Below are 25,734 nucleotides of genomic sequence, written 5' to 3'. Positions count from 1 at the left end.
GCGTGTGCCTCCTGCCGAATACCACAAGCTCCGCCAGGTTCTTAACGAGATGGAGGAGAGAGACATAATCAGGAAGTCTACTAGCGAGTTTGCCTCACCTCTTGTCCTTGTGTGGAAGAGAAATGGCGACTTGCGAGTGTGCACCGATTTTCGATGGCTCAACAGGCGGACGCTAAAGGACGCTCATCCCCTGCCACATCAAGCTGATTGCTTGGCAGCCCTTGGTGGCAATGCGTTTTTTAGCACGATGGACTTGACTTCTGGCTTCTATAACATGCCGCTACATGAGGAGGATCGCAAATACTCTGCATTCACAACACCCATGGGTTTTGTACGAGTATAACCGCCTCCCTCAGGGTTTGTGCAACAGCCCAGCCAGCTTCATGAGAATGATGACCTGCATTTTTGGCGATCAAAATTTCCTCAGCCTGCTGTGCTACCTTGATGACCTGTTGGTCTTTGCACCATCTGAGCAGTTGGCTTTGGAGAGATTGGAAATGGTTTTCAGCCGACTTCGCCAACACAACCTGAAATTGGCCCCAAAGAAGTGCTGGCTTCTCAGGAGGACGGTGAAATTCCTCGGGCACATCATTAATGAGTCTGGTGTGTCCACAGATCCTGCTAAGGTCGAGGCTGTCAGCAATATGACCATTGCGGACCTAATGGAGCCTGATGGGATCACCCCGTCACAGTCCCGTGTCAGATCATTTCTGGGGATGGTGAACTATTACCAGCATTTTGTGCCCAATTGCTCTGCCTTGGCAAGGCCCCTCTTTGACCTTCTGTCTGGCCAGAAGCAGAAGCGCAAGGGGCGGGCACGTGTGAGCCGTGCTATGCAATCTCGGAAGCTGACACCTACTGACTGGACACATGATCATCAACAGTCATTTGAGGATCTGAAGGCTGCTTTGGTGTCCTCAGTAGTTTTGGCCCATCCTGACTTTGCTCGCCCTTTTGTCTTGTCCACCGACGCCTCCTTGGATGGGCTGGGAGCAGTTCTTTCACAAGTTCAGGAAGGTGATTTTGTGGCTAGACCAGTTGCATTTGCCAGTAAATCCCTTTCCCGTGCCCAGCGTAAGTACCCTGCTCATCGCCTTGAATTCCTTGCGTTGAAATGGTCTGTGTGTGACAAGTTCAGCCACTGGCTCAAGGGACATGCCTTCACGGTGTGGACTGATAATAATGCACTTACACACATTATGACTAAACCTCATCTGGACGCCTGTGAGCAGCGGTGGGTGGCGAAGCTGGCATCTTACGAGTTTGATATCAAATATGTCCCTGGTTCTAAGAACATTGTCGCAGATGCACTAAGCCGTCGACCGTTTGTGAAGTTGGCTGTCGGAGAGAGGTTGCTCTGCTGTCCCTATAGCAACCTAGTTGGAGAAGCTCTTCCCATCTCTGTTGGCTCAGTACAGGAGGCATTTCGACAGTCGAACTCCAGTCGACATCTCTTCGATGGCCAGGTCGAGGAGGAGCCTAATGTGTCGGTGCATGCTAAGAACCAGTCCTTGACTAAAGAAGAGGTCTCTGCCATCTTTGAGACACATACCCTTTGGGAGTCGGGTGCCAGAACGCGTGCTGTTGACATCCTCCAACAGCTTCCACAGCTACTTCTCCCTGCAACGGATGCTCAACCTGTGTTCTCTGAGGGTGAGCTTCGTGAGGGGCAGTTGAGGGATCCTGTCCTCTCCAGAGTGCTGTACTTTGTGGAACGTGGCCGTCGACCTTCCCGGAGGGAAAGATCCAGTGAGTGTGCCATGGTCATTAGGTACCTTAAACACTGGGACAAACTGACGATGTGTAATGGTGTCCTTTACAGAGTATCTAGGGATCAGGTCTCCAAGAAGAAGAGATACCAATTTGTTGTTCCTGATGCCCTTAAACCCGAGGTCCTCCAGGGCACACATGACAATGCTGGCCACCAGGGGCAGTTTAGGAGCTTGTGTCTGGCCCGCCAGAGGTTCTTTTGGCCGCACATTGACAGAGATGTGAAGGATTATGTGCGACAATGCCAGCGGTGTGTCATTGGTAAGGCAGCTGATCCTGAGGGGAGGGCACCCCTGGAGAGTATCCAAGACATCTGCACCTTTGGAAATTGTGTGCATTGATTTTTGGACTGCGGAGGATTCTAACAAGAAACCTGTTGATGTGCTGGTAGTGACAGACCATTTTACTAGGATGGCCCAGGCCTTCCCTTGCCGAGATCAGTCTGCTAAACAGGTTGCGAAGCAACTCTGGGATAAGTATTTCTGCATTTATGGATTCCCAGAGAGGGTCCATTCTGACCAGGGCGCATCATTCGAAAGTCAGCTGGTTGCCGAATTGCTCAGGGTTGCTGGTGTGAAGAAGTCTCGGACGACGCCGTACCATCCAATGGGCAACGGTAGTGTGGAACGTTTTAACAGGACACTGGGCAACATGATTCGTGCCCTCCCTCCTGATGCGAAACACGACTGGCCCCGGCGCCTCCAGACCCTGACATTCATGTATAACTGTACTGTGCATGAGACAACAGGTTACGCTCCTTTCTATCTCATGTTTGGTAGGGTCCCCCGTCTTCCAGTTGATGTGCTGTTCAAAAACATACTGAAAGATCCTGAAATCGGTTGTTATGATAGCTACGTGGTGTCCCTGACAAAGGATCTTCAAGAGGCAATGGCTATTGCTCAAGGACATGTTGACAAAGAACAGAGACGTCAGGCTGAGCTCTATAACCGCCGTGTGAAGGGGAACTTGATCGCTACGGGTGATAGAGTCCTGGTTTCCAACAGACGTGAGAGAGGGAAGCGAAAAACAGCAGACAGGTGGGAGTCCGCCATATACACTGTCGTTGGTGTGAAACCTGCTACTCACACATATGTGATCAAGAATCCTATCACTGGACAGGAGAGGGTTGTGCACCGTAACCTGTTGATGCTTGTTAACTTCTTGCCTGTGGACGTGGACAGTCACGCAGATCGCACCTTTCAGTCTTCTTCTGAAGCTGGATCTGGCGATGCCATGGATGCGACGGGATTGCTGTCTTTCTCAGAGAGTGGGGATTCTGTGAACAGAACTCGGCAATGGGTTGACAAATTGTCGGCTGCACGTTCGGACAGCTGTGAGGGCGCTGAGCCCTCTGGTCATGTTTTGAGCATGGCTGATGAGCCTGAGAGTGTGAGTGATTTGCACCATCAAGCCGGTTCAGTGACCTCTGAACGAGACTGCTTATCGGCCCCCTCGACTATCACTCAGGGAGGGAACAGACAACTCACACCTTCCACCCACTCTGGTCCTGGCGATGTACAACCAGTCAGATCTCGTTTTGGACGCATTGTCAAACCAGTCAATCGGTTGCTCCATGTAATGTCCACTCAAGAGGTTGTTAATGATGCAAGTCAGATGATTGGCAAAGTCTCTAAGTCATTACGTCAGGCTTTTCAGTAAGTTTTTTTTATTTTCTACATTGTGGTTTCCAGTTTGGTGTATTCTTTGTTCCATTCTGGTTTTCCATTGCACCACCATGTTTGAACTTCGGTCCCGATGTGGGGACATTTCTTTTTCTGTGGGGCATGGTTTGTGTGGGGTGTAGACGGCATCCTGCATCCAGGAGCTGGTAGTGAGTTGGCGCCGCTCACTCTGCTTCATCCTTTTGGGGATACTTCTTGAGTTGGTGTGTCTATATAACCATGTCGGGTCTGTTTTCTTTTGGGTTTCTCTTTTGTTTTGTTGATTTTGGTGGATGCTGTGGGTTGTGCATCTTTAATTTTGAGTGAAATTCTGCGGGGGTGGATGTAACAGAGTTAGAAAATAGCTTAATGAATTTCCTCAAAATTGATGTGCTTTGTGAATAGTTGGAGCCACCTGGTGGACAAACACAGCAACTGCAACTGTTAAGGTTCCAAATTGCTGCACAGCGCATGCCTCAGCAAAGGAAAAAAACTCCCAAGCTGGTGGTAGGTGCTAGTGAGCGATACTGTTGTCAATTTTGTAATTGTATTAATGAAAACACCCTCATAGTGGTAATTGTCAACATGTATTTTGATTGTAAGCAGTACTAGCATGTATCCCGAAAGTTACAGGCATTTTGATGCATGGGTAGTAACTTTATTCACGAGTAGCATTTTTAGTTAGCATGCTAAGCTAATACTCGTTAGCTAGTCGGGTGCTTTTTGACTTGCACTCAGCTCTAATGCTTCTCTATGAGATTGTGATTGTTCTAATTCTTTTTAACAGAACTGAATGTTGCAGTTGCTTTGCAGATTGTTAATGAAGACTGTGTGCTGTTTTCTTTGTACCAGTTGCCAGAATAAAGAGGGAGCCCAGAGTAAGGGCAAGTCCAGCGTTGCAGTGCCGTCCTTTCTACATGGGCATATCACACCACTTGCACAATAGACTCTCAGAACAGCAACAGCTACAAGAGCATGCCTCCCACAGACTAGCATTCCCACTGCCACCACAGTTCAAGTCCTTATTAAAGTGACTGATTTGTCACAATGCGCATGTCTGTCTTTTTGACTGCCTGTACACTTTCTTTGGTTCCTCTGAGAAAGTGTGTCTATGAACTTGTTATCAGCAACAGTTCTGCAAACTGTTGTGTCTCTCAGTGGGGAAACGAAGCCCTGCAAGAGAGAACGTCATCAAAGACCGTCCTCTCTGCTCCACATGTGTCCGAGGGACTGAGCATATGGAATGAATAGGATCAAACGTAACACTATAGCAATAAGTGCCGGCATCCTGAGTGAAGGATACGGTCAAAAGGTTCAATTCTAGCCTCAAGGCAATGGTGTCACGTACAGCGTGCACACACCGAAACATGCACTGATAGAGACACACACACATATATGTATGTTCACTAATCGCATTCCTATCCCCTCAACATCAGTGAGAAAAAAGTCAAAAACAAAAGGAAACAGTTGCTTGCCACAAATGTGTCTGCCTATCGGCTCGGTGGATTAAAAGTTTGAAAAGATAAATGGAAAAACTGCGGCGATCAAAGACTTTTGTTGGGAAATAGTTGGAGGTTGCAAGGTGAGGAGAAGCTTTGAGGGGTGTAATCTTGTCCTGATAAACTTTTCCACTCAGACATTCTGGGAAATTAGCAGAGCATGGCAAGTAGGTGGTGCCCATGTTTTGGTGAGGAAAAGGGAAAATTGGTATACGTGTATGCATGTGAGTTTTTTGCTGATGTTATTTGCAGTAGTCTTCGGATGGTAGCTGAGATGGGTTTCTATAGCAAAGGCTGAAAGTTTGGCTTCTCAAAAAACAAAACACACTGGGATGAACAAAAGAAATAGTGCATAGACAAACATATCCAGACAGAGAGGCAGGATAGACATCAATATTTTGCTGCTGAGCTTGGTGGCATGAGAAAGTAAGCAGAAAGGAAAAGCGGGAAAAAGATTAAAGAAAAAAGATTTGCTGACACGAATTTCCACTTCATTCCAACATGCTGGCATTGGAAAGCTAAAGAGATAAAGGCATGCCAAAAAAGCAGCAGAAGCTCTGAAGCCAGTCATGGTATATAAAAGCAGAACAACAGGGACTCCTTTTTCTCAGCAACAGAGCAGTGCGCAGCCTTAAACGATCACACCGAGCGAGATACAATAGGGGGCCGAACTTTAGAGCCCCGGCTGACCATACGGCATCTGTAGTAGGTTACGTATAAAGAATACATGCCATCTCCAAGTAAAAAACTCATTGTGAAAGTGTGAATGTGTGTGTGTTTGGACACATTTGGCAGCAGGTCAGGTCTGGGCAGGAACAGACCAGTGGTGAGGCTGTTATTATTGGGTCTGCAGGGACCTGACGGCTGGGGAGAGTCAATTAGGCCCAGATTTATGCCTCTCAGCGTGTGTGTGTCTCTGTGTGTGTGTATGTGGTCCCATCACACACAACTTTGGCTCAGTTTGTGATTGTAATCGCTGCAGTGGTCAAACTCTGATAGGACACTGCCACTCTGTGGACCTTGCTGGTACTGCAAAAGTTCAGGTGGCCCACTAACACTTTTTAAAAGTGACTAAAATGTGTGGATCCAAATCATTTTTAGTCCAGATCAGTCTATGAGTGCTATGAATGGGCTGAGAAACATGTGCCAGTGTTTCTATGCTGGATTTGTGCAATTAAGGTATTCGGATCAGTGACAAAGTTGAACAGGAAACACAAGTGAGAGAACACCCCTGTGCACACAACATACATGTGACAACATACATCAGCAGGTGAAGGAGTGATGGAGTGCGCTCTCCATCCGTACACACTGCAAATCCACACATAAGCACAAACAGCTGGTTCAAGTGATTTAACATATGGCCGTCGTCTGTCCTGGATGGTATGCGGAGAAACATCCGTCAGTCCTCTGATTTTCATCATACAAACACACTTTAATGGATGTCTTCAGCTTTCCTTCGATAAAGCACAGAGTTAAGAAGGCCACTTCATTCCAGCAAAAAATAAGTAAATGAAAATGAGAGGCAAACTGAAAAAAGGGGCGTTTATGATCTCAGTTTAAAGTAAACAAGCTGAGATTTAGATTTAGATGAGGAGTAATGGGTGCGGTAATGAAAGGAAGTCGGGCTAGTTTCCTGTGGAGCTAATCAAAAAGCTGACAGCAGTGGTCCCAGATAGAGGCAACAGCTGAGCTACCGTCACCGACTCGCCTTTGCAACGTAAAGCAAAAATTACAAGATGCCTTCACAGGAAGTAGGCTACTGCTTGGATAAAACAACCTCTGAGCATTTTAATTCATCACCACCCACAAAGTGACAAATGCATTAAACTACTTAACAAATGTTTAAGGCAGTGGTGATGAACGAGCTACACTGAAAAACATATTAGAAAAATGTTGAAACTGTGAGGAGCTTAAAGGGAGCAGCTGAAAGAAGAGAAACATGATGGCAGCAACATGGTTACAAAAAAGACCAAAGCTGGAGCAGGCAAAGTTATGACATGTTACACACAACAAATATGTGGTGGAAAATTCCACATTTAGTTAAATGGCAACAGGTCGGTAACATGTTTGGATCTACAAAGAACATCCAGAACCTAAAACTGCAAAGGAACTTGGTGTTACATCATTAAAAGACTACGATAATCTGATTATCTGATTAATGGTTTTTTAAGAGGCAAACCACAAAATGTTGCTGACTGGCAGTATGTAATAGAGATCTACACAGGCTCGGGAAGTAACTGGAGACTGAAAACTGTCCTCCAGTCTGCCAAAACAAAATTTTACATTTGTTTTGGAACTAAGAGAAACGACATCCTGGCAGTTCAAAAGGCAGCGCCATGATAGTGAAAAAAAGGAGGCACAAGTCTGTCTTAGCAATTTTACCCACCGGACGTGTAACATTCGTTGTTAAAAATATTATTTCAAACTCAGGTATCCTTAATGCAGCCATTCACACCAATTCACTATCAAAATGTGCAATATACAGTGATTTTAAAGGCCTTTAGTCTGACCAGTAAGAATATACAGAAGGGGGCCTATTTACTGAATTCTTTTTTTAGCATTATGTATGTTTTGCTGCATTTTAAATTATTTTATATTTGATAAAGACGTTTGCACACTTGACCAAATAATACGAGGAGAGAGAGATTTATCTATAAGTTTGACTGTATCCCCTGTGTCCGCAAACTAGGCTTGATGATACTGTACCAATCAATTAATTAATGTTTAAGTTCCTAACATGTTTAGATGGAGATCTTAATGAGTCAATAATAGTGACACTAAACAACAGGAAAAGGTTTCCACTTTTTTACCACCACCAAACTATTTTCTTGAAGGCAAAAAAGGGAAGAAACATTTCAAAGACATCATATACACATATATACACACACACACATATATACACACACAACTGGGAAACTTGGGGGGGAAACTGAGAGAACAATCACTTCTCTATTCAATCAGGGAGGTCAGGCTGTTTTCACTCATTAATCATACATTAATATTCAGACAAACACAGCATGTTTTTCTACTTTCTAAAATCTGAACTCCCTCTCTCCCTCTCTCCCTGACACATGTCCCCTCCTCCTCCTAGCATATGTTAAGCTGTCCAGTACTTAAAAATAGCACAGCACGCAGTGTGTGTGAGCAGGTACTCACCTCTTACACACACAGCATGGTTAGGTCCCACACATTACACACACACACACACACCCAAACATACACAGCAGTGGTTGCATTAGCATGGACTGAAACACCCACATTCCCCTTAAACAAAATCACCACAGTGACTAAATGGGCGGATATCCCATCAGCCACCCAGAGAGGGAGTGTTCTCACTTGAAAACACTAAGCCGATTGGCTCCAGATGTGTACGCATGCTCATTCACAGACACACGAACACGCGCGCGCACACACACACACAATTTTGTTTTTGAGTTTGCACAGCAGACGCAGAGAGGCAGACAAACAAAGACAGAAAAACAAGAACAGAATGATACAAGCAATATCGGTAGCATGCACCGACATAAAACACACACACACACAGAGGTAGAGAAATTAAAGGCTAAGAAGATTTAGGAGTTAAAAATAGATAAGGCAGTAGTGAGGAGCACAGAGCAGCCTAGTATTGCCCCTAATGGCAGAGAATACCGATACACCTGTGCTACACCAGCACTGGCTGCAGGGCTGCTACATAATAAAACTCTAATTGTGAAAAGAAACAACGGGCAATAGAGACGTATGAGCACCTGAAGAAGTGTTTGTTTTTCCATTGGCTAAACTCAATTTTGATTTATCTAGTTAAGTATTTATTTGAAGGCATAACAAGTCATGGGCTGCAGAATTAAAGATGAATATCAAATGCTGCAAACAGCACAGAAACTGTTGTTTGTTCAGCTACCATATGAGTATACTCAGGAGGACACACGTACACACAGATTATAAAACTGCATGGCTCAACGCAGGCTTAGAGCTCGCCGTATGTTAATCTGGCCCATTGATAAGACCTGCTGAGCTGATTCCTGCTCCCACATTTTGCTTAATACATAGAAACTGACACAAATGTATACAGATTAGGCGTGCATGCACACCTAAGTCAAGTGTGTAATCTCATCAATTAACATTAGCAACACAAATAGTTTAGCATCAGCTTTAAAGTGAAAATGTTTTTAAAACCCTATAGAACAGACAGAACAGACAATGTTTTGGTGTTGAAAATGACATGCTGTGTTAATGTTTTATGATATGCATATGATCATACAGTGGCTTAACTTGCCAAGGATTTTCATTTGGTAATGAGGGATATTTGACTCAGTGACTGTTAAATCGAAAGGTAATTCAGGAAATTCAACCGAGTACCGTGATTCAACCTGCGAGAATTCTACACTAAAGTGTAAAGTGCATAATGCTCAGCCTTCTCTTAAAATTGCTCTGACAGTGCAGATGAATGGTTCAGATGTGTATAAATATCAGCAGGAAAAAGTGTACCTCTCTCAAATGCACGTTCTCCAGCTGGGCTTCAGCCTCCTGTGCTGCCATGGTTATTATGCCTGTCCGCTGTCCCCGTCCCCAGTGTCCCTGACCTTGACCTTGGCTTTGGCCTTGAAGCATCTCTAACAGTCTCTGGATGCTCTCGTCCCGGGCGCCCAGCGTCTGCTTCTGAGAATCAATTCTCATCTCCATCTCTTCCATGGTCTTCCTCAGCAGGGATAGCTCCTTGGCCTGCCGCTCGTGCTCTGACTGCAGTTGGAAGAAGTTCTCCTCTGATGGAACCAGGGGAGGAGGTGAGGAAAAGCCGTCACACCCAGGCACCTGACAGGGACTACAAGGGTGAAGAGAACCAGAGCTGGGTACAATCCCGGGACCTTGGCTAGGACTGTAGAGAGGCTGATTTGGGCTGCTCCTCAGCCCACGCTGAAGGGTGTCAGCTGGGCTGATTCTTTGTGCGGCTACTGCAGTGTTACAGCCGTATCCAGGGCTGTGAATGATGATGTCAGCTTCCTGTTGCCTTGGATTGTAGGTGTTGGATGGGCTGGCTCTAGGGCTGCTCTTTGGTCCAGGACTCTGCAGGTTGCTGGGGCTTTGTCTGGGACTGTGGCCAGGGCTGAGTCCCCCTCTGAGGTCCTGGTCCATATGGAGCTCTCGATAGGCGTTCCCCTGCTGACGGTGCTGCTGGGAGCGACTGTTCATCTCTCTATGAGCCCTCAGCTCCTCCTGAAGCTCCTGAACTGTTAAAGGAAGCTGCTATAAAAGACAAAGTTCCCATTTATTCAATAATTAAATAAACATGAGCAAATCTGCACAACATGTGAAAACACACATATGTAAAGTATGGGACGGTATATGAAGACAGACCTTGTTTCTTCTGTTATTCCCAGGCTGCAGCAGAGAGAGATGATGTAAGACACAAAGACACATGAGAAGCCAAAAGTGAGACATGATAGGAACAAATAACCATTCGCTAGATTCATTTAGACATCTTAATTCACAAAGCTCTTGGAGACTAGTTACACACTATGACCACAAGGGGTCGGGTTTTCTCCTCAAAGCACATGGAGAACACAAAAGCTCCTTTTGTGCTACTTGCAAGTAGAGCAACAGGATTGAGAAAGAGTTTCAAGTACGAAGGAATTCCATATAGAAATAAAAAATCAACTGATGTAAACAAATTTATGAATATTGTAAAATGACCTAAAGAGAGTCCATATTTCAAATTAACAGTAAGTTTACTCCTCCCAAGTTCAAAGGTTTGTGAAGTTGTGAGTATATCATAACAGACTGCAACACAGAGACAGCAAGAAAACAAAAAGTTGTGTCTTTGTGAAGTGATTTCATCTTCTTTCTCTTCTTATCATTACTATTAACAAAAATCCTGTATTCATTTCATATAATTGTCCAAGATTTGACTTTTAGGTTGAGACCTTGAAAACCTTTAACGTTCAGCTAAAATCAATAGAACAACTGGGGGAACCTTTATAGGTTCATAAATATATTTTTCAATTCTTCACGATAAAGAATGGAAATGCATCTAAAACCTTGGCAGGGCTTAACCTGGAACTTAAAATAAATTCTGTGGGTTTAAACAAAATTTGCTGAACTTGACTCATAACCGTAAGGCTGCGGAGGTTCTCCGCTGCAATGACTAACCAATACGCCAATATATTTACCATTTTAACAACTAACCGCTAAATGTCCGTGTGTTGCTGGGGGCAACCAATTTCTTTTGACATTCCTGCTTTTGCAGCACACAAGGCAAAAGAACACAGAATATATTATGTTCGTTTGCTTTTATAGCTTCCTGGTTTTTGATTGGAAATTCAATCAGTGCTTAAAAAGACACATGAAATTGTAACTGTGCTCAAAAAAAGTATAGTCTAAATAAACACACACACACAAACAGCAACTTACAAAATTCAGACAATGATTTATCAGAAAGTTAAATTACAATCTTCTAATCAGTGTGAAGGTGTTACTTATTTTACTCAATTATTCTAAGCTCTTTTTTCCAGTCCAGAAGGTGCATGGAGCCAAGGACACGGAGTGGAGACGTAGGAGGCAGCCGAGGGTGAACACAGATAATCAATGCAACAACAAGCATTGAATATTAAGTCGGAGTGGGAGGAGAGCCCTACACACAAACACGTACACAACCAAGATACAAATACACACGTGCAACTGCGCACGCACACAAACACGCAGCCGACGCAAACATAAGCAAAACAGGCAGATGGTTAGGGGACAAAACTGGTCACTGCTGCTGAGAGAAGAGGTGACATTCCTTATGCTAATAACAAAGTTCTCATGCCAGACTGAACTCTTTCCACAGTCTCTCAAAGAGCAAAAAGGAAAGAAAGAAAATATCCAGGGGAAATGAAGAAAAAAAGAGGTGGAAAGTGACAGGCTGAAAGAAGGGAGGGGAGACGGAGGCGATACGGGAGATTAGCAAGCTTAAGAATAACATCTTCCCTGTGATACAGCTGCTTTTTTCTCTAAAAGCAGGGTTTTTTAAAAGAAGTCTTTTTCAGATTTTACATGTTATATTTTATGTGGGCTGTGAGCCTTATGAGTTATAGTAAAGGTCAAGAGGGAGAGACAAAAAAGAGGAATTTCACAACTAGTCAGGACTGAAAACTGTGATGAGGTAAAGCTTAACTAGGTGTGTGCATCAGTAGCTGCTCGGGGACAGCGCAAGTAAGAGTAAGACAGAACAAGGCGACAGGTTTTTTAAAGTTATTATTGCGCTCACGAGAAAAATACTGTACAAATTAAAAATCAGGGCGTGATCAAGCCCAAAGGTTTGCTCCAGCAAACAGCTAATGAGCATTTTCTTTATATTAACTTCTACGAGCTTCACTTGAGGGCAGGGTGCTGCAGCGTGACTTGTGCAAATAACACAGTCTGCTTTATTTTATAAAGTTTGCTGCTTTCGAAATGAGAAGAATGTGTGTATGCGTGTGTAGGTGTGCGTGTATGTGTCACAGTGTCCTCACACTCTGTGACAATGTGCGATGAAAAAAGCTATAAATATGAATGCAGAGGTGGCTCCTTGGTTACAAGAAGGAGGAGTCAGATGGGAGACTTGGAAGATATGATCAAGGTTTTTGCATGCTTGGTTCAAAGAACAATACAAAAATCTGGGAGTGGAGTTGCTACAGCGATTTCTTAGCGTGAGAGACTCTAGATGAGTTTCATGTTGTATACAACGACTTTTAAGGTGTTTCCATCAGAAAAACAGACACGTGAAGGGAAAAAAAGCTTAAAAAGCAAATGGAGATACTGTCAGGATGAAAAACACAAAGAATTCAGATGAAGGGATAATAGATACGATCCAGTAGCTGTTCAGTGAGGCAGACAAATGGATAATGCCTCGAACTGAATGGACCACACTCCAGGGACAGGTGACACAGGACAGGACTAGTCACTGTCTCTTCAGGAGTAGATGTGAGGGTTTTTAGAAACTTGGAGTGGATGCCACTAGTGCACGTTCCCATGGTAACACAGGGAGCCTCGCAAACATCATTATAAATGAACCGCACAGACGCCTTTCAGTGCAACCTTGAAGTCAGAAACAAAAGGTATGAAGTGAAGTGAGGGGCATGATATGCAGAGGAAATGGGTGGGTCAGCACAAAGAGCCTGAATGGAGTGTGCGAGCAGACACTCCATTCAGGCTTTTTTAAAGAGTGTCATTTTAAAGAACTAAGACCTCAGTAAAATCAAAAATGCAGCATTTACTGTAACAGATATTTGCAGGCTTCTGTTGACTGACTTTTTAATGCTTTTTAATGCCAATGTCTGAACAGTTTGTAACTTCATTTCAAACATACAACCTTACCAGACTTTCTGAGTCACCTCTGTCAGCGAGATTTTGGACCACTGTAACATAGCTAGTAATTAATCCATGTTAGCAGGTCAGCCAGTGTTAAATGATTACCTAATAAGAAAGCTCGAGTAACCTTGGCCAAAAGAGGATGTGACTGAGGCATGGCATTTAATTCATGGGACCCCTGTCTGGTTTTGTGGCTTAAATAAGGTCATGCTACAAACTTAGCATTACAGATTCATGCAGTTAAGTTAAAGCTAGCTGGCTAACCTGTGCTTGTCACCCTGCTAACGTTACAGCTAAATGACCTGACAAAGGGTCAAATCTGACCTGGCCTGACATTTAGCGATCCAGCCCACTTAGGATTTGAGTTTGACACCCCTGCATTACAGCTAACAAATTATAAAATGCTAGTTTCCTATCTTGCCAAATGACTTCAGCAGCTAATATGACCCAAGCTTATATAATATGTTAAACAGTGTTGAATTTAGCCAATACTGAATCATGTAACAGTACAAACCAAAGATTTAAGTAAAAATTGCTTTCTGCAGTACGAGCTGTGGGCGATGGAAGGCAGGGGCAATTAGCCAACACGTCAGTGTAGACCTGCGTCATGTATGTCTCATTGCTGATTTGGCAAGTGCTAACACTAGCCACAAGCAAGACTGACAGACGTTCACCATCAATAACAGCAACAGTTTTATGGGTGTTACACTGAGAACCTTAAATGTGAAGTAATAGTATCGCAGTGTTGTGTTTAGTGGAGAAAATGTCTGTTTTATTTATGCAGCTATTTTTGAAACAAGCTCACCTGCAAATCTTCTTGGTTTGTCCTGTGCTGGTCTTTCACAATGGAGCTCCTCGCTCCCTCCTCTCGCCTCACGCCCTTTTCTCTCTTTACATCTGGGCTCCAAAAGTTGACGCTGTTCATGCTGGGGCCTGTCCTTCCATCCCTACCTCCTTCCAGTTCTCTTCGCAGGTTGTTGTTCTCTCTCTGCAGATCCCTCAGCTGAGAATGGAGATCAAATGTGGAAACCTCTCCACGTCCAGTCGAATTCATTATCTGTGTGAGTCTTCCAGACTGCCGCCGTAAACTAGAAGTCCCTCCAGAAAGAAAACTCTGGTCTCCACAAGGATCTGACAAGTGATGCATCCCAGAAGATGTGATGTTTGGGCTGCTTCCGGTAGCTGTCGTCCGGCCAGTGTAGGAGGAGCGGCTGGTACTTCTACCTAGTGTCATGGTGCCTTTGGGGTACCCACCAGAGGGTTCCAAGGACTCCCGCTCACTGGGATACATAGTACCTGATGTGGCATATGCAGCACTCAAAGACTGAATATTCTCCATAGACAAGGTTTTACCCCCTGGTGCTGTCGCTGAACCACGCGTTGACCCTTTGCCTGCTTCTGGCTCAGCTTTGATTTTTGAACCTGGCCTTGACACTGACCCTTGTCCCCCAGTCAGTTTAGATGGTGTTGCAGGCACACCTCCTGACACAGAGCCTGGTTCTAACCCTGAACGGGCCCCTGGTGCTGAGCTTACAGCCTGTTTGCCTTTCCCGTGTTTAGGGGACCTTGAGAAACGTGAATGAGATGAGTTGCCATCGGTGTGCCCACTACCTTTTGCAGCAGCAGAAAGCTTGCTCTGTGTGGGCTTGGCTCTAATATTTAAAGGCATCTTCTTTTTTTTTTACATGGCAAAATACAACATCTGAAAAGAAACTGTTAAAGCTGAGAATATGCTCATGTCCTTTGTGGATAACAGAGTAAGTAAAGGCCACGTACTGGCCTCTCAGTTTTCACCTGTCCATGACTGATTGTTTAGGGCTTGAGGCTGACTTTTATTTAGTCCTATTTGAGGAAAGCAGCAGTCACTGTTGGCAGCAGGTCTCCCAGACACACAGGTCAGTGGTCTTGTAATTTCAGCTACAGTGCAGGACATCATGGATTCTAAAAAGGTGAAAGTGAGACAAATCATTTAAAACCAATTTGATTTGGCAGTTAAAGGTTGCATCAACACAAGCAGCTGTACAACCTAAATAAAATTACACCAATGATTTAAATCAAGAACTACCTAATCAACACCAAGCATTAGAAGCAACACCTATATAACAAACAATACTGTCAACTGTACTTCTGGTCACAGCCAGGCTGATGTAATTCATGGTTTGTGGTAATTATTTAATGAACATTTTAAAGAAATTAAACATTTAATTCCCCAGAGAACCTTTTACACAAAGGTACAGGATTAGTGTGCTCCTTCAGGAAAAGAGTTCGGACCAAAGTGCTTTACAACTTGACTTACAATTGCTAAAGTACTCCCTAATCCTCGCTCTTCCTTATTAGGGGAGAGTGACAATGTGAGGACAGGAAAGAAATGTCTCTAAGCAGACTGCACATTAGTGGTGCAGTATACTACAGGCTACTTCTACACTCTCGCTCATTATATTTAGAAAACCTCCCACAGTCTCAGTCACCGCAGTAGATGGTGAAAGGATATTAAAAAAAAAGGAAGATGGACCAGTATGACCATTTCAGCACCATGGACAGCACTAACTCTAGTTATTGCAAAGTGCTGGGATTCTAACCTGCAGGGAAAACAAAATTGTGTAATCTGCAGTGAACATAGGAAATTGCAACAATTTTTACCAACTGTCCCTCAGGTGCAATTGCAAATTTGTCATTATGCTTTGCTAGGCTGTCAACATACCTGTACCTTAGGCTCCAGCTAAAACTGGAGAGAAATAGACACCGTAGTACATGTTAAGACTATATCCATATCAAAGTAAGTGCACCCCAGCATCATCCTAGTCCACAATGGGGGCCTGTCTGCAAATCTGCAGAGGCAAATCCACATCATAATCCCTCCTCTAATCCATGAGGATTGGGTGCTGGGACTCACTACACAGGATTCAACTGAGCGATTGGCTAAGTGTTCTTGTCAGTCATAACATAGCTGTCAATCCCTTATCCACTGTGGAGACAATGAAGTTAGCGTCATGAACCTTCAGTGGTACCCATTTGTGTGTACTTCTGGTATATCAGTGGAGGAATGTGGCCAATAATTAGTAAATATTGTTATTCTATTAATTAGATATTATAATAAAATTACAAACAGGCTCTAAACAATTCTAAATTCTACTCAAGGTAGCTTGGTAAGCTACTATTATAAGCTTTGCCCTTTTGCATTATTCGCATTAAGATGGAGGTATCACAAGTCACTGGTCCATATTCATGGAGACGCGCCAAGTTTACGCCGCTGCACGCTCCCACGTCAAACCATAGCGGCAGAATGAGAAAGGACAGATGAAGGAAGAGCGGAATTCTGAAATAAAGTAGACAACGCCTCACTTCATTTCGGTCCACAAGCCGCTGCACTTACTTCTCAGTTTGCAGCCAGCTGTTGCTGCGAAGAGAAAAGTCGAATCACCGCCCAAACTGCAACGGCATAGATCGGTTGTTCCGGATGATAATTTACAGTCCTTTGGAAGGCTTTTCCTGGAGCTCAACATCCTGCCACCTCAATGGAAAAACTACCGAGCAGACCTAACCGTATTCCATGCGTGGCACGAGTAAAACTGTCGCTGTGCATGTGATTGGGCAGCCTCGACAGAGACGGAGCATAATTCTACTATGACCACCGCATGACGGATTAGTTTCTTGCTCGTATGCACACGGCTACATGAGTTCGGACTCGTACCTTACATAATAATTAATCTGCCGCTAAAACTAAAAGCACACAGTTTAATTTGTTGAAATAATGTTTTCATGTTGGAATTATTTATTTTTTAATAATTCCACAAAGTCCAGGTGCGCACCCAAATGTTTGCCCGAGCTTACCGTACAGGTACCTCTCCATCACTGTAAAGTCCCATCAGTACCCTGTCCGACCTCGGCGCAGGCTCCATGATCTCAGCAGCTCAGCTCATGACCTGTACTGCCATCGGGTCCGCGTGGGCGCGCTCTCCCAGCTGGCGCGTGCGCGACGAAGAGCCGTGGTGGGGCAGCGCGAAGAGCCATGATTGGGTGGTTTCCTGTTTTTCATATACCTATGAATCATGAATTGGGAATGGTACTTGGAAGGTATTACGCAAAGCCAAAGCTCTGAAATTCCCTTTACTACACAGCAGCTGGAACTTAATATTGTTGGGTTTTTTAAACAAAAGAGCCCACACAGACAAAAGTGAGTTTGCTTGAAGTAGATGTAGAGACATAATTTAAGATCACACCATGTGATTGGGTAAAACCGGGCTATTCTGGAATACAAATGTGGTGACTTGTGACAGTGCAGTTAGGAGCTCTCTGGAGTGTATCGGGGAAGTGCAGCTGTTCGGCACGATCCTATTTTGCATTCAACAGACCATAAACCAGAAATTACAGTGAGTAACTATAACTGTATTTGGTCCTGGTTCGGTCTCAGAAAAGAGATCCCGCCAAGCTAGAGTACAGAGACGATGAAAACATGACATGATTTTGTTTTCTCATTAAACAAACAGAAAAAATAGATCATTTAAGTAGGTGATAATGAAGTCCTTAGTGATCTGTAACCTGCAACAAGTGCTGGTTTCATTTCCTCCCTTAACTTAACGGAAGAGAAGTAAAATTCTGTAGACGGCGGAGTGCTCAGTGTTGCTGGTATTTATGAAATCAAGCCACTCAAGGGAAATCAAGTCAAGCTCTCTTATATCGTTGCTTTAGTTAATGTTGCAACCCAAACGTGAATGTGCTCTGAAGACAAATATTATATTTGATAAGCAGTACACCAAAGTGTGTGCATTCACGCAAGCCTATAGCAGATATGCCATGGGATTGTGTCGCCCCCGCATCGTGATTGCATAAAAAGTAATGAATGACTTTAAGCGTGTGGAGCAAAGTACATATAATAAAATGGGTAAATTACAGGTTAAGATGCTAAATAAACGCAATCAAAAGTTCTTCCGTCTGACAAAATATAACGGAAAGGAAAGCTGATATTATTTTCTGCAAATACAAATACAGGTGTTGTAAACCACTGGATTCGGCAAAGGAAAATAAAACAAATCAAGAAAATTTAAGCTAATACATCCAAATGATCATAATAACAATAACAACAAATGACGTCCCAGAGAAACCAACAGAGGAATAAGAACAATATGTATAACATATATATGGAAGAGTTAATAAAATTATAACACCAACCAAATGTATGTGACAGCATGTTAATGGAAGGTCAAGTTTGTTAATATTTAGCAATATGAAGGAGGAAGATCTTTGAAATCATGATTGTCTCTGCTAGCATGTAAAAGTAGGTTATATAAAACTTTCACTCATGTTGTTGTCATAAAATTTGAGGTTATCTGATGACAACGCCATTCTCATTTGATTCCAGAAAAGGGGTTGAGCACATGGGTGATGCGGCCATGACAACACAGACTTTCTGCACAATCGTTTTCTCAGCTGAAGGTACTTCAGTTTGGGAAAAATCTTATCCATCAGAACCAGCACAGCTACGTCCACCTTTTCGAGACAGAATTAGGGATAATTTTAGGATTGTGGGTTAAGTTACAGCCACAAAATTTGTGAAACTATACAGGCTGATTTTACGACTTTACCTTCTCATCCAGAAGCCTCTGTTGAACCATGAAGAAGGCCTGGCGGATCACACCATTCACATTTCCGTTAACACCTCTGGACAGCACAAAAATGGTTTTCACACTCCTGTATACTGCATTATGAAGATTCTCTATACATGACAGCCCAGGAATCCAGTCCCTTTCTTCTAAGCATAGACAAAACCTCCTGTGACCAGAGTTCTCCAGATTGACAGTTAACTCGTTGTAAACCCAGTCCCTCACAGCCTGGTTACTGGTGTCAAACACCACAAAGGCATCATATTGATAATGCGAATCGGTCCCAGCTATCTGGGAGTAGCCTTTGTGTCCAGCCCAGAGCACTTGCAGGCAATACCACATATCCCAGCCGTAGAGGTGCTTCAGTAAAGGAAGAACAGTAAACACCAGAGTCATAAATGAACAGGCAACAAAGGCTACACTACCATATATGTCCTGGCAAGAACGCTGGTCCATGGACAGTATGCTCTCACCCTGCTGAGACTCTGGGAATTCACACCGTACATCTGTGGTCAGATAAGGAATGTGTACCGGTGTAGTACTCAAGAAGTCAGCAAGCCAGGAGGTATTGCAGTCACATTTGAAGGGGTTGGCATGCAGGGTGAGATTCTCAAGGCGAGTGCCATTTTTAAAGAGGACAGGAAGATGCTCCCGGTTCAACTCTTTGATCTGATTGTGACTGAGATACAAATGTTTTAGGGACTTTGCGTTATTAAAGAAATCTTCAGGAATATAACTGAGCCGATTGTGACTGAGGTCCAGGAAGGTAAAATTGACTCCAAATATTACTGCATAATTTGGCAGTTTGTAAAGGAAGTTGTGATTCAGGTTCAGGTAATGTAAACTGGTAAGTGCAGAGATGTTTAGCCATGGGAAATAGTTTAGAGAATTGCTGCTGACGATGAGAGCCCTAAGGCTACTTGGGAGGTTACTCAGCACTTCAGATGAGAGCGATTTTAAATGGTTGTTGGAGATGTCCAGGTAGGTTAGATTTGTCAGGTTCTGGAAGAAATTAGTGTACTTGTTGTTGTCAGAGTCCCACATGATGTTCAGGTGATTTCCAGAGAAGTCAAAGTACTTCAAAGAATTGCAGATCAGCCTTTGGTTGATTCGCATCCCAATAGCATTGTTTGCCAGACTTAGAGCTTCCAATTGATTCAAATTTTCAAGGAACTCAAAACGATGGCCCATGCCCCTCATATTGAAATGAAAGTCATTGTTACTGATATCTAATATCTTCAGAGATGAATTAAGTTCCCTGAAAGCATCGTTATAATAAAGATCAAGCCTATTGTAAGACAAATTAAGAAACTCTAAATGTGTCATACCTTCAAACACCCCACCCCTCAGTGCCTGGTTCATGTAATTGAAGGAAAGGTCTAAACAAACGGCATTCTCCATGCCTGAAACCACATGTTTGTTAAGGTACACGATATCATTCTGAGACAGGTCAAATGTCAGCTTATTTTTGCAATGAAAATTTCTCAAGTCCCACAGTGATGTAATTACTGGAAATCTTTTGTCCAGAACATCTGCTCGGTGCTGGAAGCCCAATAGTGTTGGGATATTTGTCACACTGTCTTCTAACATTTCCAAAGCATTTAATGGGTCTGTTTCCCATACACTGTTTCTAGATGTGACGTCTCTATCCATTAGAGTGAGAGGTTGATTATGAAGAGAGCCTGCATACAGGTTTACATCCACAGTCCCAGGTCGTGAAATTGAGCTGCACTCAAGGAAATTAAGCATGTTCTGGGAGAGGTCAACAGAAGTTAGAGAGGGTAACTGTTTGACAAATGTCATATTAAAAGTGTTAATGAAATTCATTCTCAGCTCTATAACTCTTAGACTTTTTAACTTGGAGAGGACTTCAACGCTTTCACCAGAAAATTTTAGGAAAAAGTTGCCACTCAGAAGAAGATATTGCAGATCAGACATGTTGTTAAAATATGGGGAAAGATTAAGTTCTGGAAAAGTCTTCAGTGGTTCATAGTTATAGATAAGGCTCAGCCACTTGACCCCTGTTAGCTCTTTAAAGAAGGTCCCATTTTGCATAGCATGTGCCAGGAGGTTGTCAGAGAGGTCCAATATTTTCAGTTTCTTCAATGGTCTGAAAAGGTCCTTTGGAAATGTTTTCAGAGAGTTTCCCCTCAAACTTAGGATGGTAATGGAGCTGTTTTCAGAATAAAAGGAGTTTGAATGTAGCTTTAGAGACTGATTATGTGGGCATGGAAAGCAGGGCCTTGCAGCATGGTCACAACGTTGGCAATTCCACTCCAAATTTAAGTCCTCCAGGGCAGTCATTTTGAAAAATGCTTTTTCTAAGACTTCTGTGATTGTATTCTCTCTTAAATCCAGACTCTCCAGTGAGAGTGGCAGTCCTTTAGGGATAGCTGTCAAATTATTATACCCTAATGTGAGGTTTTTCAGTTTGGGGAGCTCTTGGAAAACCTTTTCACTGATGTAAAAGGACTGGTTGCACGGGTTTGCATAAAAGCAGTTCTTGCTGAGGAAGAGCTTTTCGAGATGTGGAGTGTTTAGAGGGTAGATAATGTTGAAGATCTGGTTGTTCTCTAGATGAAGAACTTCCAGGCTCGCTGGTAACCATGGTATGTAGGCAAGACTGTTTCCTGACAAATCCAGATGTTTCAGTGTTAGTAGGGGCTTGAAAGCATACCTGGAGATTTTCACTCTGCAAGACCTGTCTTCCAGAGCTCTCGGACTGCCCGGCTGACAGTTGCCCGATAACTTTAGAGTATGCAGATTTGGGACACCTGTGAAAGCATGCGGCCATACTCGGTTTATCTTAGTCCGGCTTAAATCTATGTAAGCTACAGATGTAGCCTTAATGAAGGGGACATGCTTGAGTGGTCTGTCACTGCAGTCAACTTTAGTTTCATTCAGATTGGTGTCACATGGTAAAAATTTTGTATTTATGGTCTTCACCAGTGGAAAAAGCTGGCTTAGGATGAGGATATTTTTTACCAGAGCCTGAAAAAAAGTCAACAAAATTAAATTCAGTTGCTTACAACAAGTTTGAGGATACCATATAATATACATAATAAAATATTAACACCACCTGCATCCTACAGTACAGTGCAAAAGTCTTGGACAACCCCTCATTTCTTTACATTTTGCTTCCAAGGACAATGAAATAACAGATTCATAACTGACAACTTAACAAAGAACCAATTTCATGGCAAAGAAAACGCGTATAAAATAGTATTTTTGCATCAACGAGGTGATTCTCTGAGAGCCATTAAGTAAAAAAACTGACCTATCCCTGTGTGTCCTTAAAACATTTAAAGGAACTGGACAAAAGAAGAAGTGGTACAGTGTCTGAAAGTCATACCCTTTAGAAATATGGGGGTGTCAAGTAGCCATTCTTTAGTTAGGAAAGCAGGGAGAAAAGGCTGAGGTATGCCAGATCACACAAGAACTGGGCTGAAAATCACTGAAATGACAAGAAAGCTTGTCTAAGAGAGTTCAGAGTGAGAGAAAAAAGATTGACTCGTACAAGCGCGCTTTTAAAAAATAAGAGGTGGCTCAAGACTTACACACAGTACCGTAAATCTAATAGAGCCTTATCAGGTGGTTTACATGTACGTAAATGTTTACACTGCGAGTTCAGACTTCCTAAAATGAAATATGACTTTCAAACAGAATATAATGAAAAGTCACTTACCACAGCGCGTGAAGTATGCATCGTGCTCGTAAGAGCACAGGTTATAAGAGGATGACTGTGCTCACACAAGAAGCAGTTTTCATTATGCAGAAGTGAAAGCAAGTGGTCAGGTATAAAGCAGTCTGATGCAAACCATGTGACCTCTTAAACTCACAAGGGAGATAACCCCCCCCAAAAAAAAAAAAAACTTCACAAAAGAATATTTGTCCCATGACAATCACTTCTCAATTCAATAGCCACATTTTATCACTTCATAGGGGGTTTCCTATTGGTGGGAAAAAAAATTGAAAGACTTCCTCAAGTAGCTAGAACTTCTGTTAAAAAAAAGAAATGACATTCGATTTCAGTACTAGTTTCAGGAATGCTCTCAATCAGTAACATGTAAAAATTCAAACACCACAGTGAGTTCACAATTACTTTATTAGGTGAATGAAATCAAAACGGCACGATTTAAAAAGACTGAATATGAAATAAGTTGCCTAAAGTGATTTGACTTTAACAAAAGCAACACGATGTAAAGCCCTTGACTTTACGGATTGTAAAGATTACATAAAGTAATAACAATCAATAAAATGTTTGTCAATCAAAAGTGTTTTGTTAAAACTTACTGGACATCCAGTGGAAACCACCACACCCACAGAAAGATTACAAGTAAAGCAGAGTTTAGACAAAGTGCCTTCTGGTGGGAGAGCACTTTTAATGCTTTGGCTTAAGTTTGAACTTCACACTGTCCTTGAAACAGGAACGTAACATCCCTTACACAAAGTGTCATTCTATCCTTTCATGGCAGCAACAGCAACGTAATCACTATACGGTGTTTTTATCTGAAATGTATTATCACAGACTCAGGTGTTGAATTATCCACAGAGCGATATTCATAAAGCCATCTGATTCAGCATCCACCTTGGAAAGAGAGTGGTTGTTCCCTGGGTACCACAGTAACCTAAGCAACACAAACCAGAGCATTGCTGAATGAACAACAGACAAAAATAAGACTCCAGTTATCCCGTCTATATCAGGCATAAGCAATAAAACACGTTACTCAGGACGCCGCTTACCGAACTGGAACCTGCTTTGCTTTGAGTGCTTTGTAATATTCGACTCCTTGCTTGTTAGGTACACGCTTGTCATCTTCTCCTATGGTCAGCAGTACCGGCGTCTTTACCTAGATCAGAAAACACCTTTCATGCTTCATTGTCCAACAACACTTACAAAGACATATCCACAAACCCAAGAGATTTTCAAGGTTATACCTGTGCAACATGCCTAATAGGGGACTTATTCAGCATCTGCTCCCAAACAGCAGGGTCAGGCAGACAGTCTGTACTGTAGTTATAGCCAGCCTCAACCATGCACCTGCAGAAAAAAAAGGAACACAAATTGACTGCTTGACTGCGCCATTTTCTGTTCCTCTTGTATTTGTGTACATTTTGAACACTTCCCTCCGAGCTGATATCATTACAAGCTATAAATTGTAACGATATTTTGTTAATGTTCATTTTTAATCTTGGCATGATGTGAAAAATGTCCGATCTGGAAGTTCAAAAGTACTTCCTCTGTTGTGTTAGAGTAGTGTAATGTAAGCTGTTGGCATTTTCATGTGACACTAATATGAGAGATCTTTGAAAACATACTGATCCCCCTTTTTTTTCTTGCTCCATGTTTGCAATATGTTAAAGGATATTAGATTTGCTATAAGTGCACTTTTATTTAATTGGATTTACAATTACAGGATCAGTCCCCAGTAATTTTTCAATGTCTTTGGCTTTATTGCCCATTCTTACTTCCAGCTGTGGTAACTGAATAGAAGGAGTGTCGCTGCTAAAATGCCACAGTTATGCGGTTGCGTATGAGTTCCCTAAAAATATGCATAAACAAATGTGGGCAAAAGTGTGAGAATATGCATGACAAGACCTACCAGTCTGGTATGTCTGTGCTGCCAATCATGGAGGCCAAGTTGATAACAGGGTTGCGAGCCACACAAGCCTTGTAGAATTCTGGGTACTGTCCGATCAGATGACAGGCCAGGAAACCCCCGTGAGAGCCTCCACAAACTGCCACTTTCTGCACGTCGAGGTCGTTACTTTTCAGCACACTTTCAACTGCAAACTGGTGGCGACAAAAGCAGAGAACAAATGTAAAACATTTCAAAGACACATGGACCAAGCAAAAATAAAAGTAGGAGGAGAGAAGAAGGCAAAAGGAGGGAAAACTGAACTGGTGTTATGAGCTTTAAACAGAATGTATCGCAAACACTAAATATCGAAACCAATTAACTCAGTCATGTAAACAAAGCTATCACCATGCAGCAAACAACTGGATGCATGTACAGATATTCAAAACCATGACATGAAAAATATTGTGAGAGTTATGGACACTTACTTGAACATCTTTGACATCCTGGCTGCCAACATTGCCCAGCAGTGAGAGGATATTGTCCTGGCCGTATCCAATGGAGCCACGATAGTTCACTGAAAGTATAAAGCACACTAGGGGTATTGGGATATCCATGTACTGACAATAACTGTGATATGTAAATAATGTAACATGGTAAAGTGACATGGTTATTTTTTTAATCTTGCAATAATAAAACCATTAGTGCTGGATATTTTTGTTTGTAGCAAGTGGAAGTACTACAGAAATGACTGGACACAAAATCCAGATTACAGACTTTTCTAATATAGAAAAAACTATATTGCCAACCAAAGAGGCCTTCCATCTATAAATATATCACCAGAACTAAGTTTAATATAAACATATGAAATCACTTTTGGTTTATCAAATTCTCTAAATTAAGAGGCAACTGCTTAGACTTGTGTTAAGTACATTAATGCATATGTTTTGCCTTATATACATGGTGACCAATTATGGCTACATGTGTAGTCACCCCACAAGTGCCCATTTTGAGCCAGGAAAAACCCTGAATTTGCTGTTCCAAGCCCCAGTCCAAATATTAAAGAGAAAGAGAATCATTCATGTTTTCATAGTCTAAATTAAAGTAATTTAGGGACGACTGTTCTCTTAGCAGGTCTAGTTACTTCACATTCTTATAAGAACTTACCCAGTAATACAGCAAAGCCCATTTTGCACAGCACAGCAACGGAAAGACCCCACTCAGCCACTATCACTGAGTGAGGGCCACCTAGTGAGATAAATATTGAGTTTGTGTTAAAAACTATTGCCTGAGTGTTTGA

At 42.7% G+C, this 25,734-nt stretch overlaps 4 protein-coding genes across 5 annotated transcripts in view; 1 reads left to right on the top strand and 3 right to left on the bottom strand.

The window, feature by feature from the left end:
- Window positions 1-15,178, bottom strand: part of LOC146644518 (ERC protein 2) — a 169,770-nt gene extending 154,592 nt beyond the window's left edge. The window contains exons 1-3 of the mRNA XM_085393471.1: window positions 14,061-15,178; window positions 10,283-10,306; window positions 9,416-10,171 (exon numbers count right to left, since the gene is read on the bottom strand). Of these exons, the coding sequence (XP_085249597.1) occupies window positions 9,416-10,171; window positions 10,283-10,306; window positions 14,061-14,924 (1,644 nt within the window). The 5' untranslated portion in view covers window positions 14,925-15,178. The remainder of the gene's footprint in view (window positions 1-9,415; window positions 10,172-10,282; window positions 10,307-14,060) is intronic.
- LOC146644519 (protein NYNRIN-like) lies at window positions 1,194-4,395 on the top strand. The gene is made up of 2 exons (XM_085393470.1): window positions 1,194-3,938; window positions 4,219-4,395. Exon 1 carries the CDS (start codon window positions 2,002-2,004, stop codon window positions 3,427-3,429), a length of 1,428 nt encoding a protein of 475 aa, XP_085249596.1. The 5' UTR covers window positions 1,194-2,001; the 3' UTR covers window positions 3,430-3,938; window positions 4,219-4,395.
- A 1,925-nt stretch (window positions 15,179-17,103) lies between the features above and the next one.
- Window positions 17,104-22,595, bottom strand: tlr9 (toll-like receptor 9). The gene is made up of 3 exons (XM_085394420.1): window positions 22,541-22,595; window positions 18,838-21,846; window positions 17,104-18,742 (listed from the first exon to the last, which is right to left on the bottom strand). Exons 1-3 carry the CDS (start codon window positions 22,559-22,561, stop codon window positions 18,536-18,538), a joined length of 3,237 nt encoding a protein of 1,078 aa, XP_085250546.1. The 5' UTR covers window positions 22,562-22,595; the 3' UTR covers window positions 17,104-18,535.
- A 347-nt stretch (window positions 22,596-22,942) lies between these two features.
- Window positions 22,943-25,734, bottom strand: part of LOC146644516 (acylamino-acid-releasing enzyme-like) — an 11,204-nt gene continuing 8,412 nt past the window's right edge. For both annotated transcript variants that reach the window (XM_085394217.1, XM_085394216.1), the window contains 6 exons: window positions 25,602-25,682; window positions 24,923-25,011; window positions 24,459-24,649; window positions 23,794-23,896; window positions 23,599-23,705; window positions 22,943-23,483 (listed from right to left, as the gene is read on the bottom strand). In XM_085394217.1, coding sequence (XP_085250343.1) covers window positions 23,378-23,483; window positions 23,599-23,705; window positions 23,794-23,896; window positions 24,459-24,649; window positions 24,923-25,011; window positions 25,602-25,682 — 677 coding nt within the window. In that variant the 3' untranslated portion in view covers window positions 22,943-23,377. The remainder of the gene's footprint in view (window positions 23,484-23,598; window positions 23,706-23,793; window positions 23,897-24,458; window positions 24,650-24,922; window positions 25,012-25,601; window positions 25,683-25,734) is intronic.

Source organism: Rhamphochromis longiceps, linkage group LG20 (assembly GCF_057381845.1).
Source record: "Rhamphochromis longiceps isolate RC_006_pf linkage group LG20, R_longiceps_female_GT1.1, whole genome shotgun sequence".
Lineage (NCBI taxonomy): Eukaryota > Metazoa > Chordata > Actinopteri > Cichliformes > Cichlidae > Rhamphochromis > Rhamphochromis longiceps.
Note: the sequence above shows the minus strand (reverse complement) of the source record. Positions and strands in the feature narration are given on the sequence as shown.

Coding starts and splice junctions, on each gene's coding strand:
- LOC146644519 (XM_085393470.1), top strand. CDS start 2,002: ATGTGCGACAATGCCAGCGGTGTGTCATTGGTAAGGCAGCTGATCCTG.
- tlr9 (XM_085394420.1), bottom strand. CDS start 22,561: ATGCATACTTCACGCGCTGTG. Junction 21,847..22,540: donor TGCATACTTCACGCGCTGTG/GTAAGTGACTTT, acceptor ACTTTTTTTCAG/GCTCTGGTAAAAAATATCCT. Junction 18,743..18,837: donor AGAGGCTTCTGGATGAGAAG/GTAAAGTCGTAA, acceptor TGTCTCGAAAAG/GTGGACGTAGCTGTGCTGGT.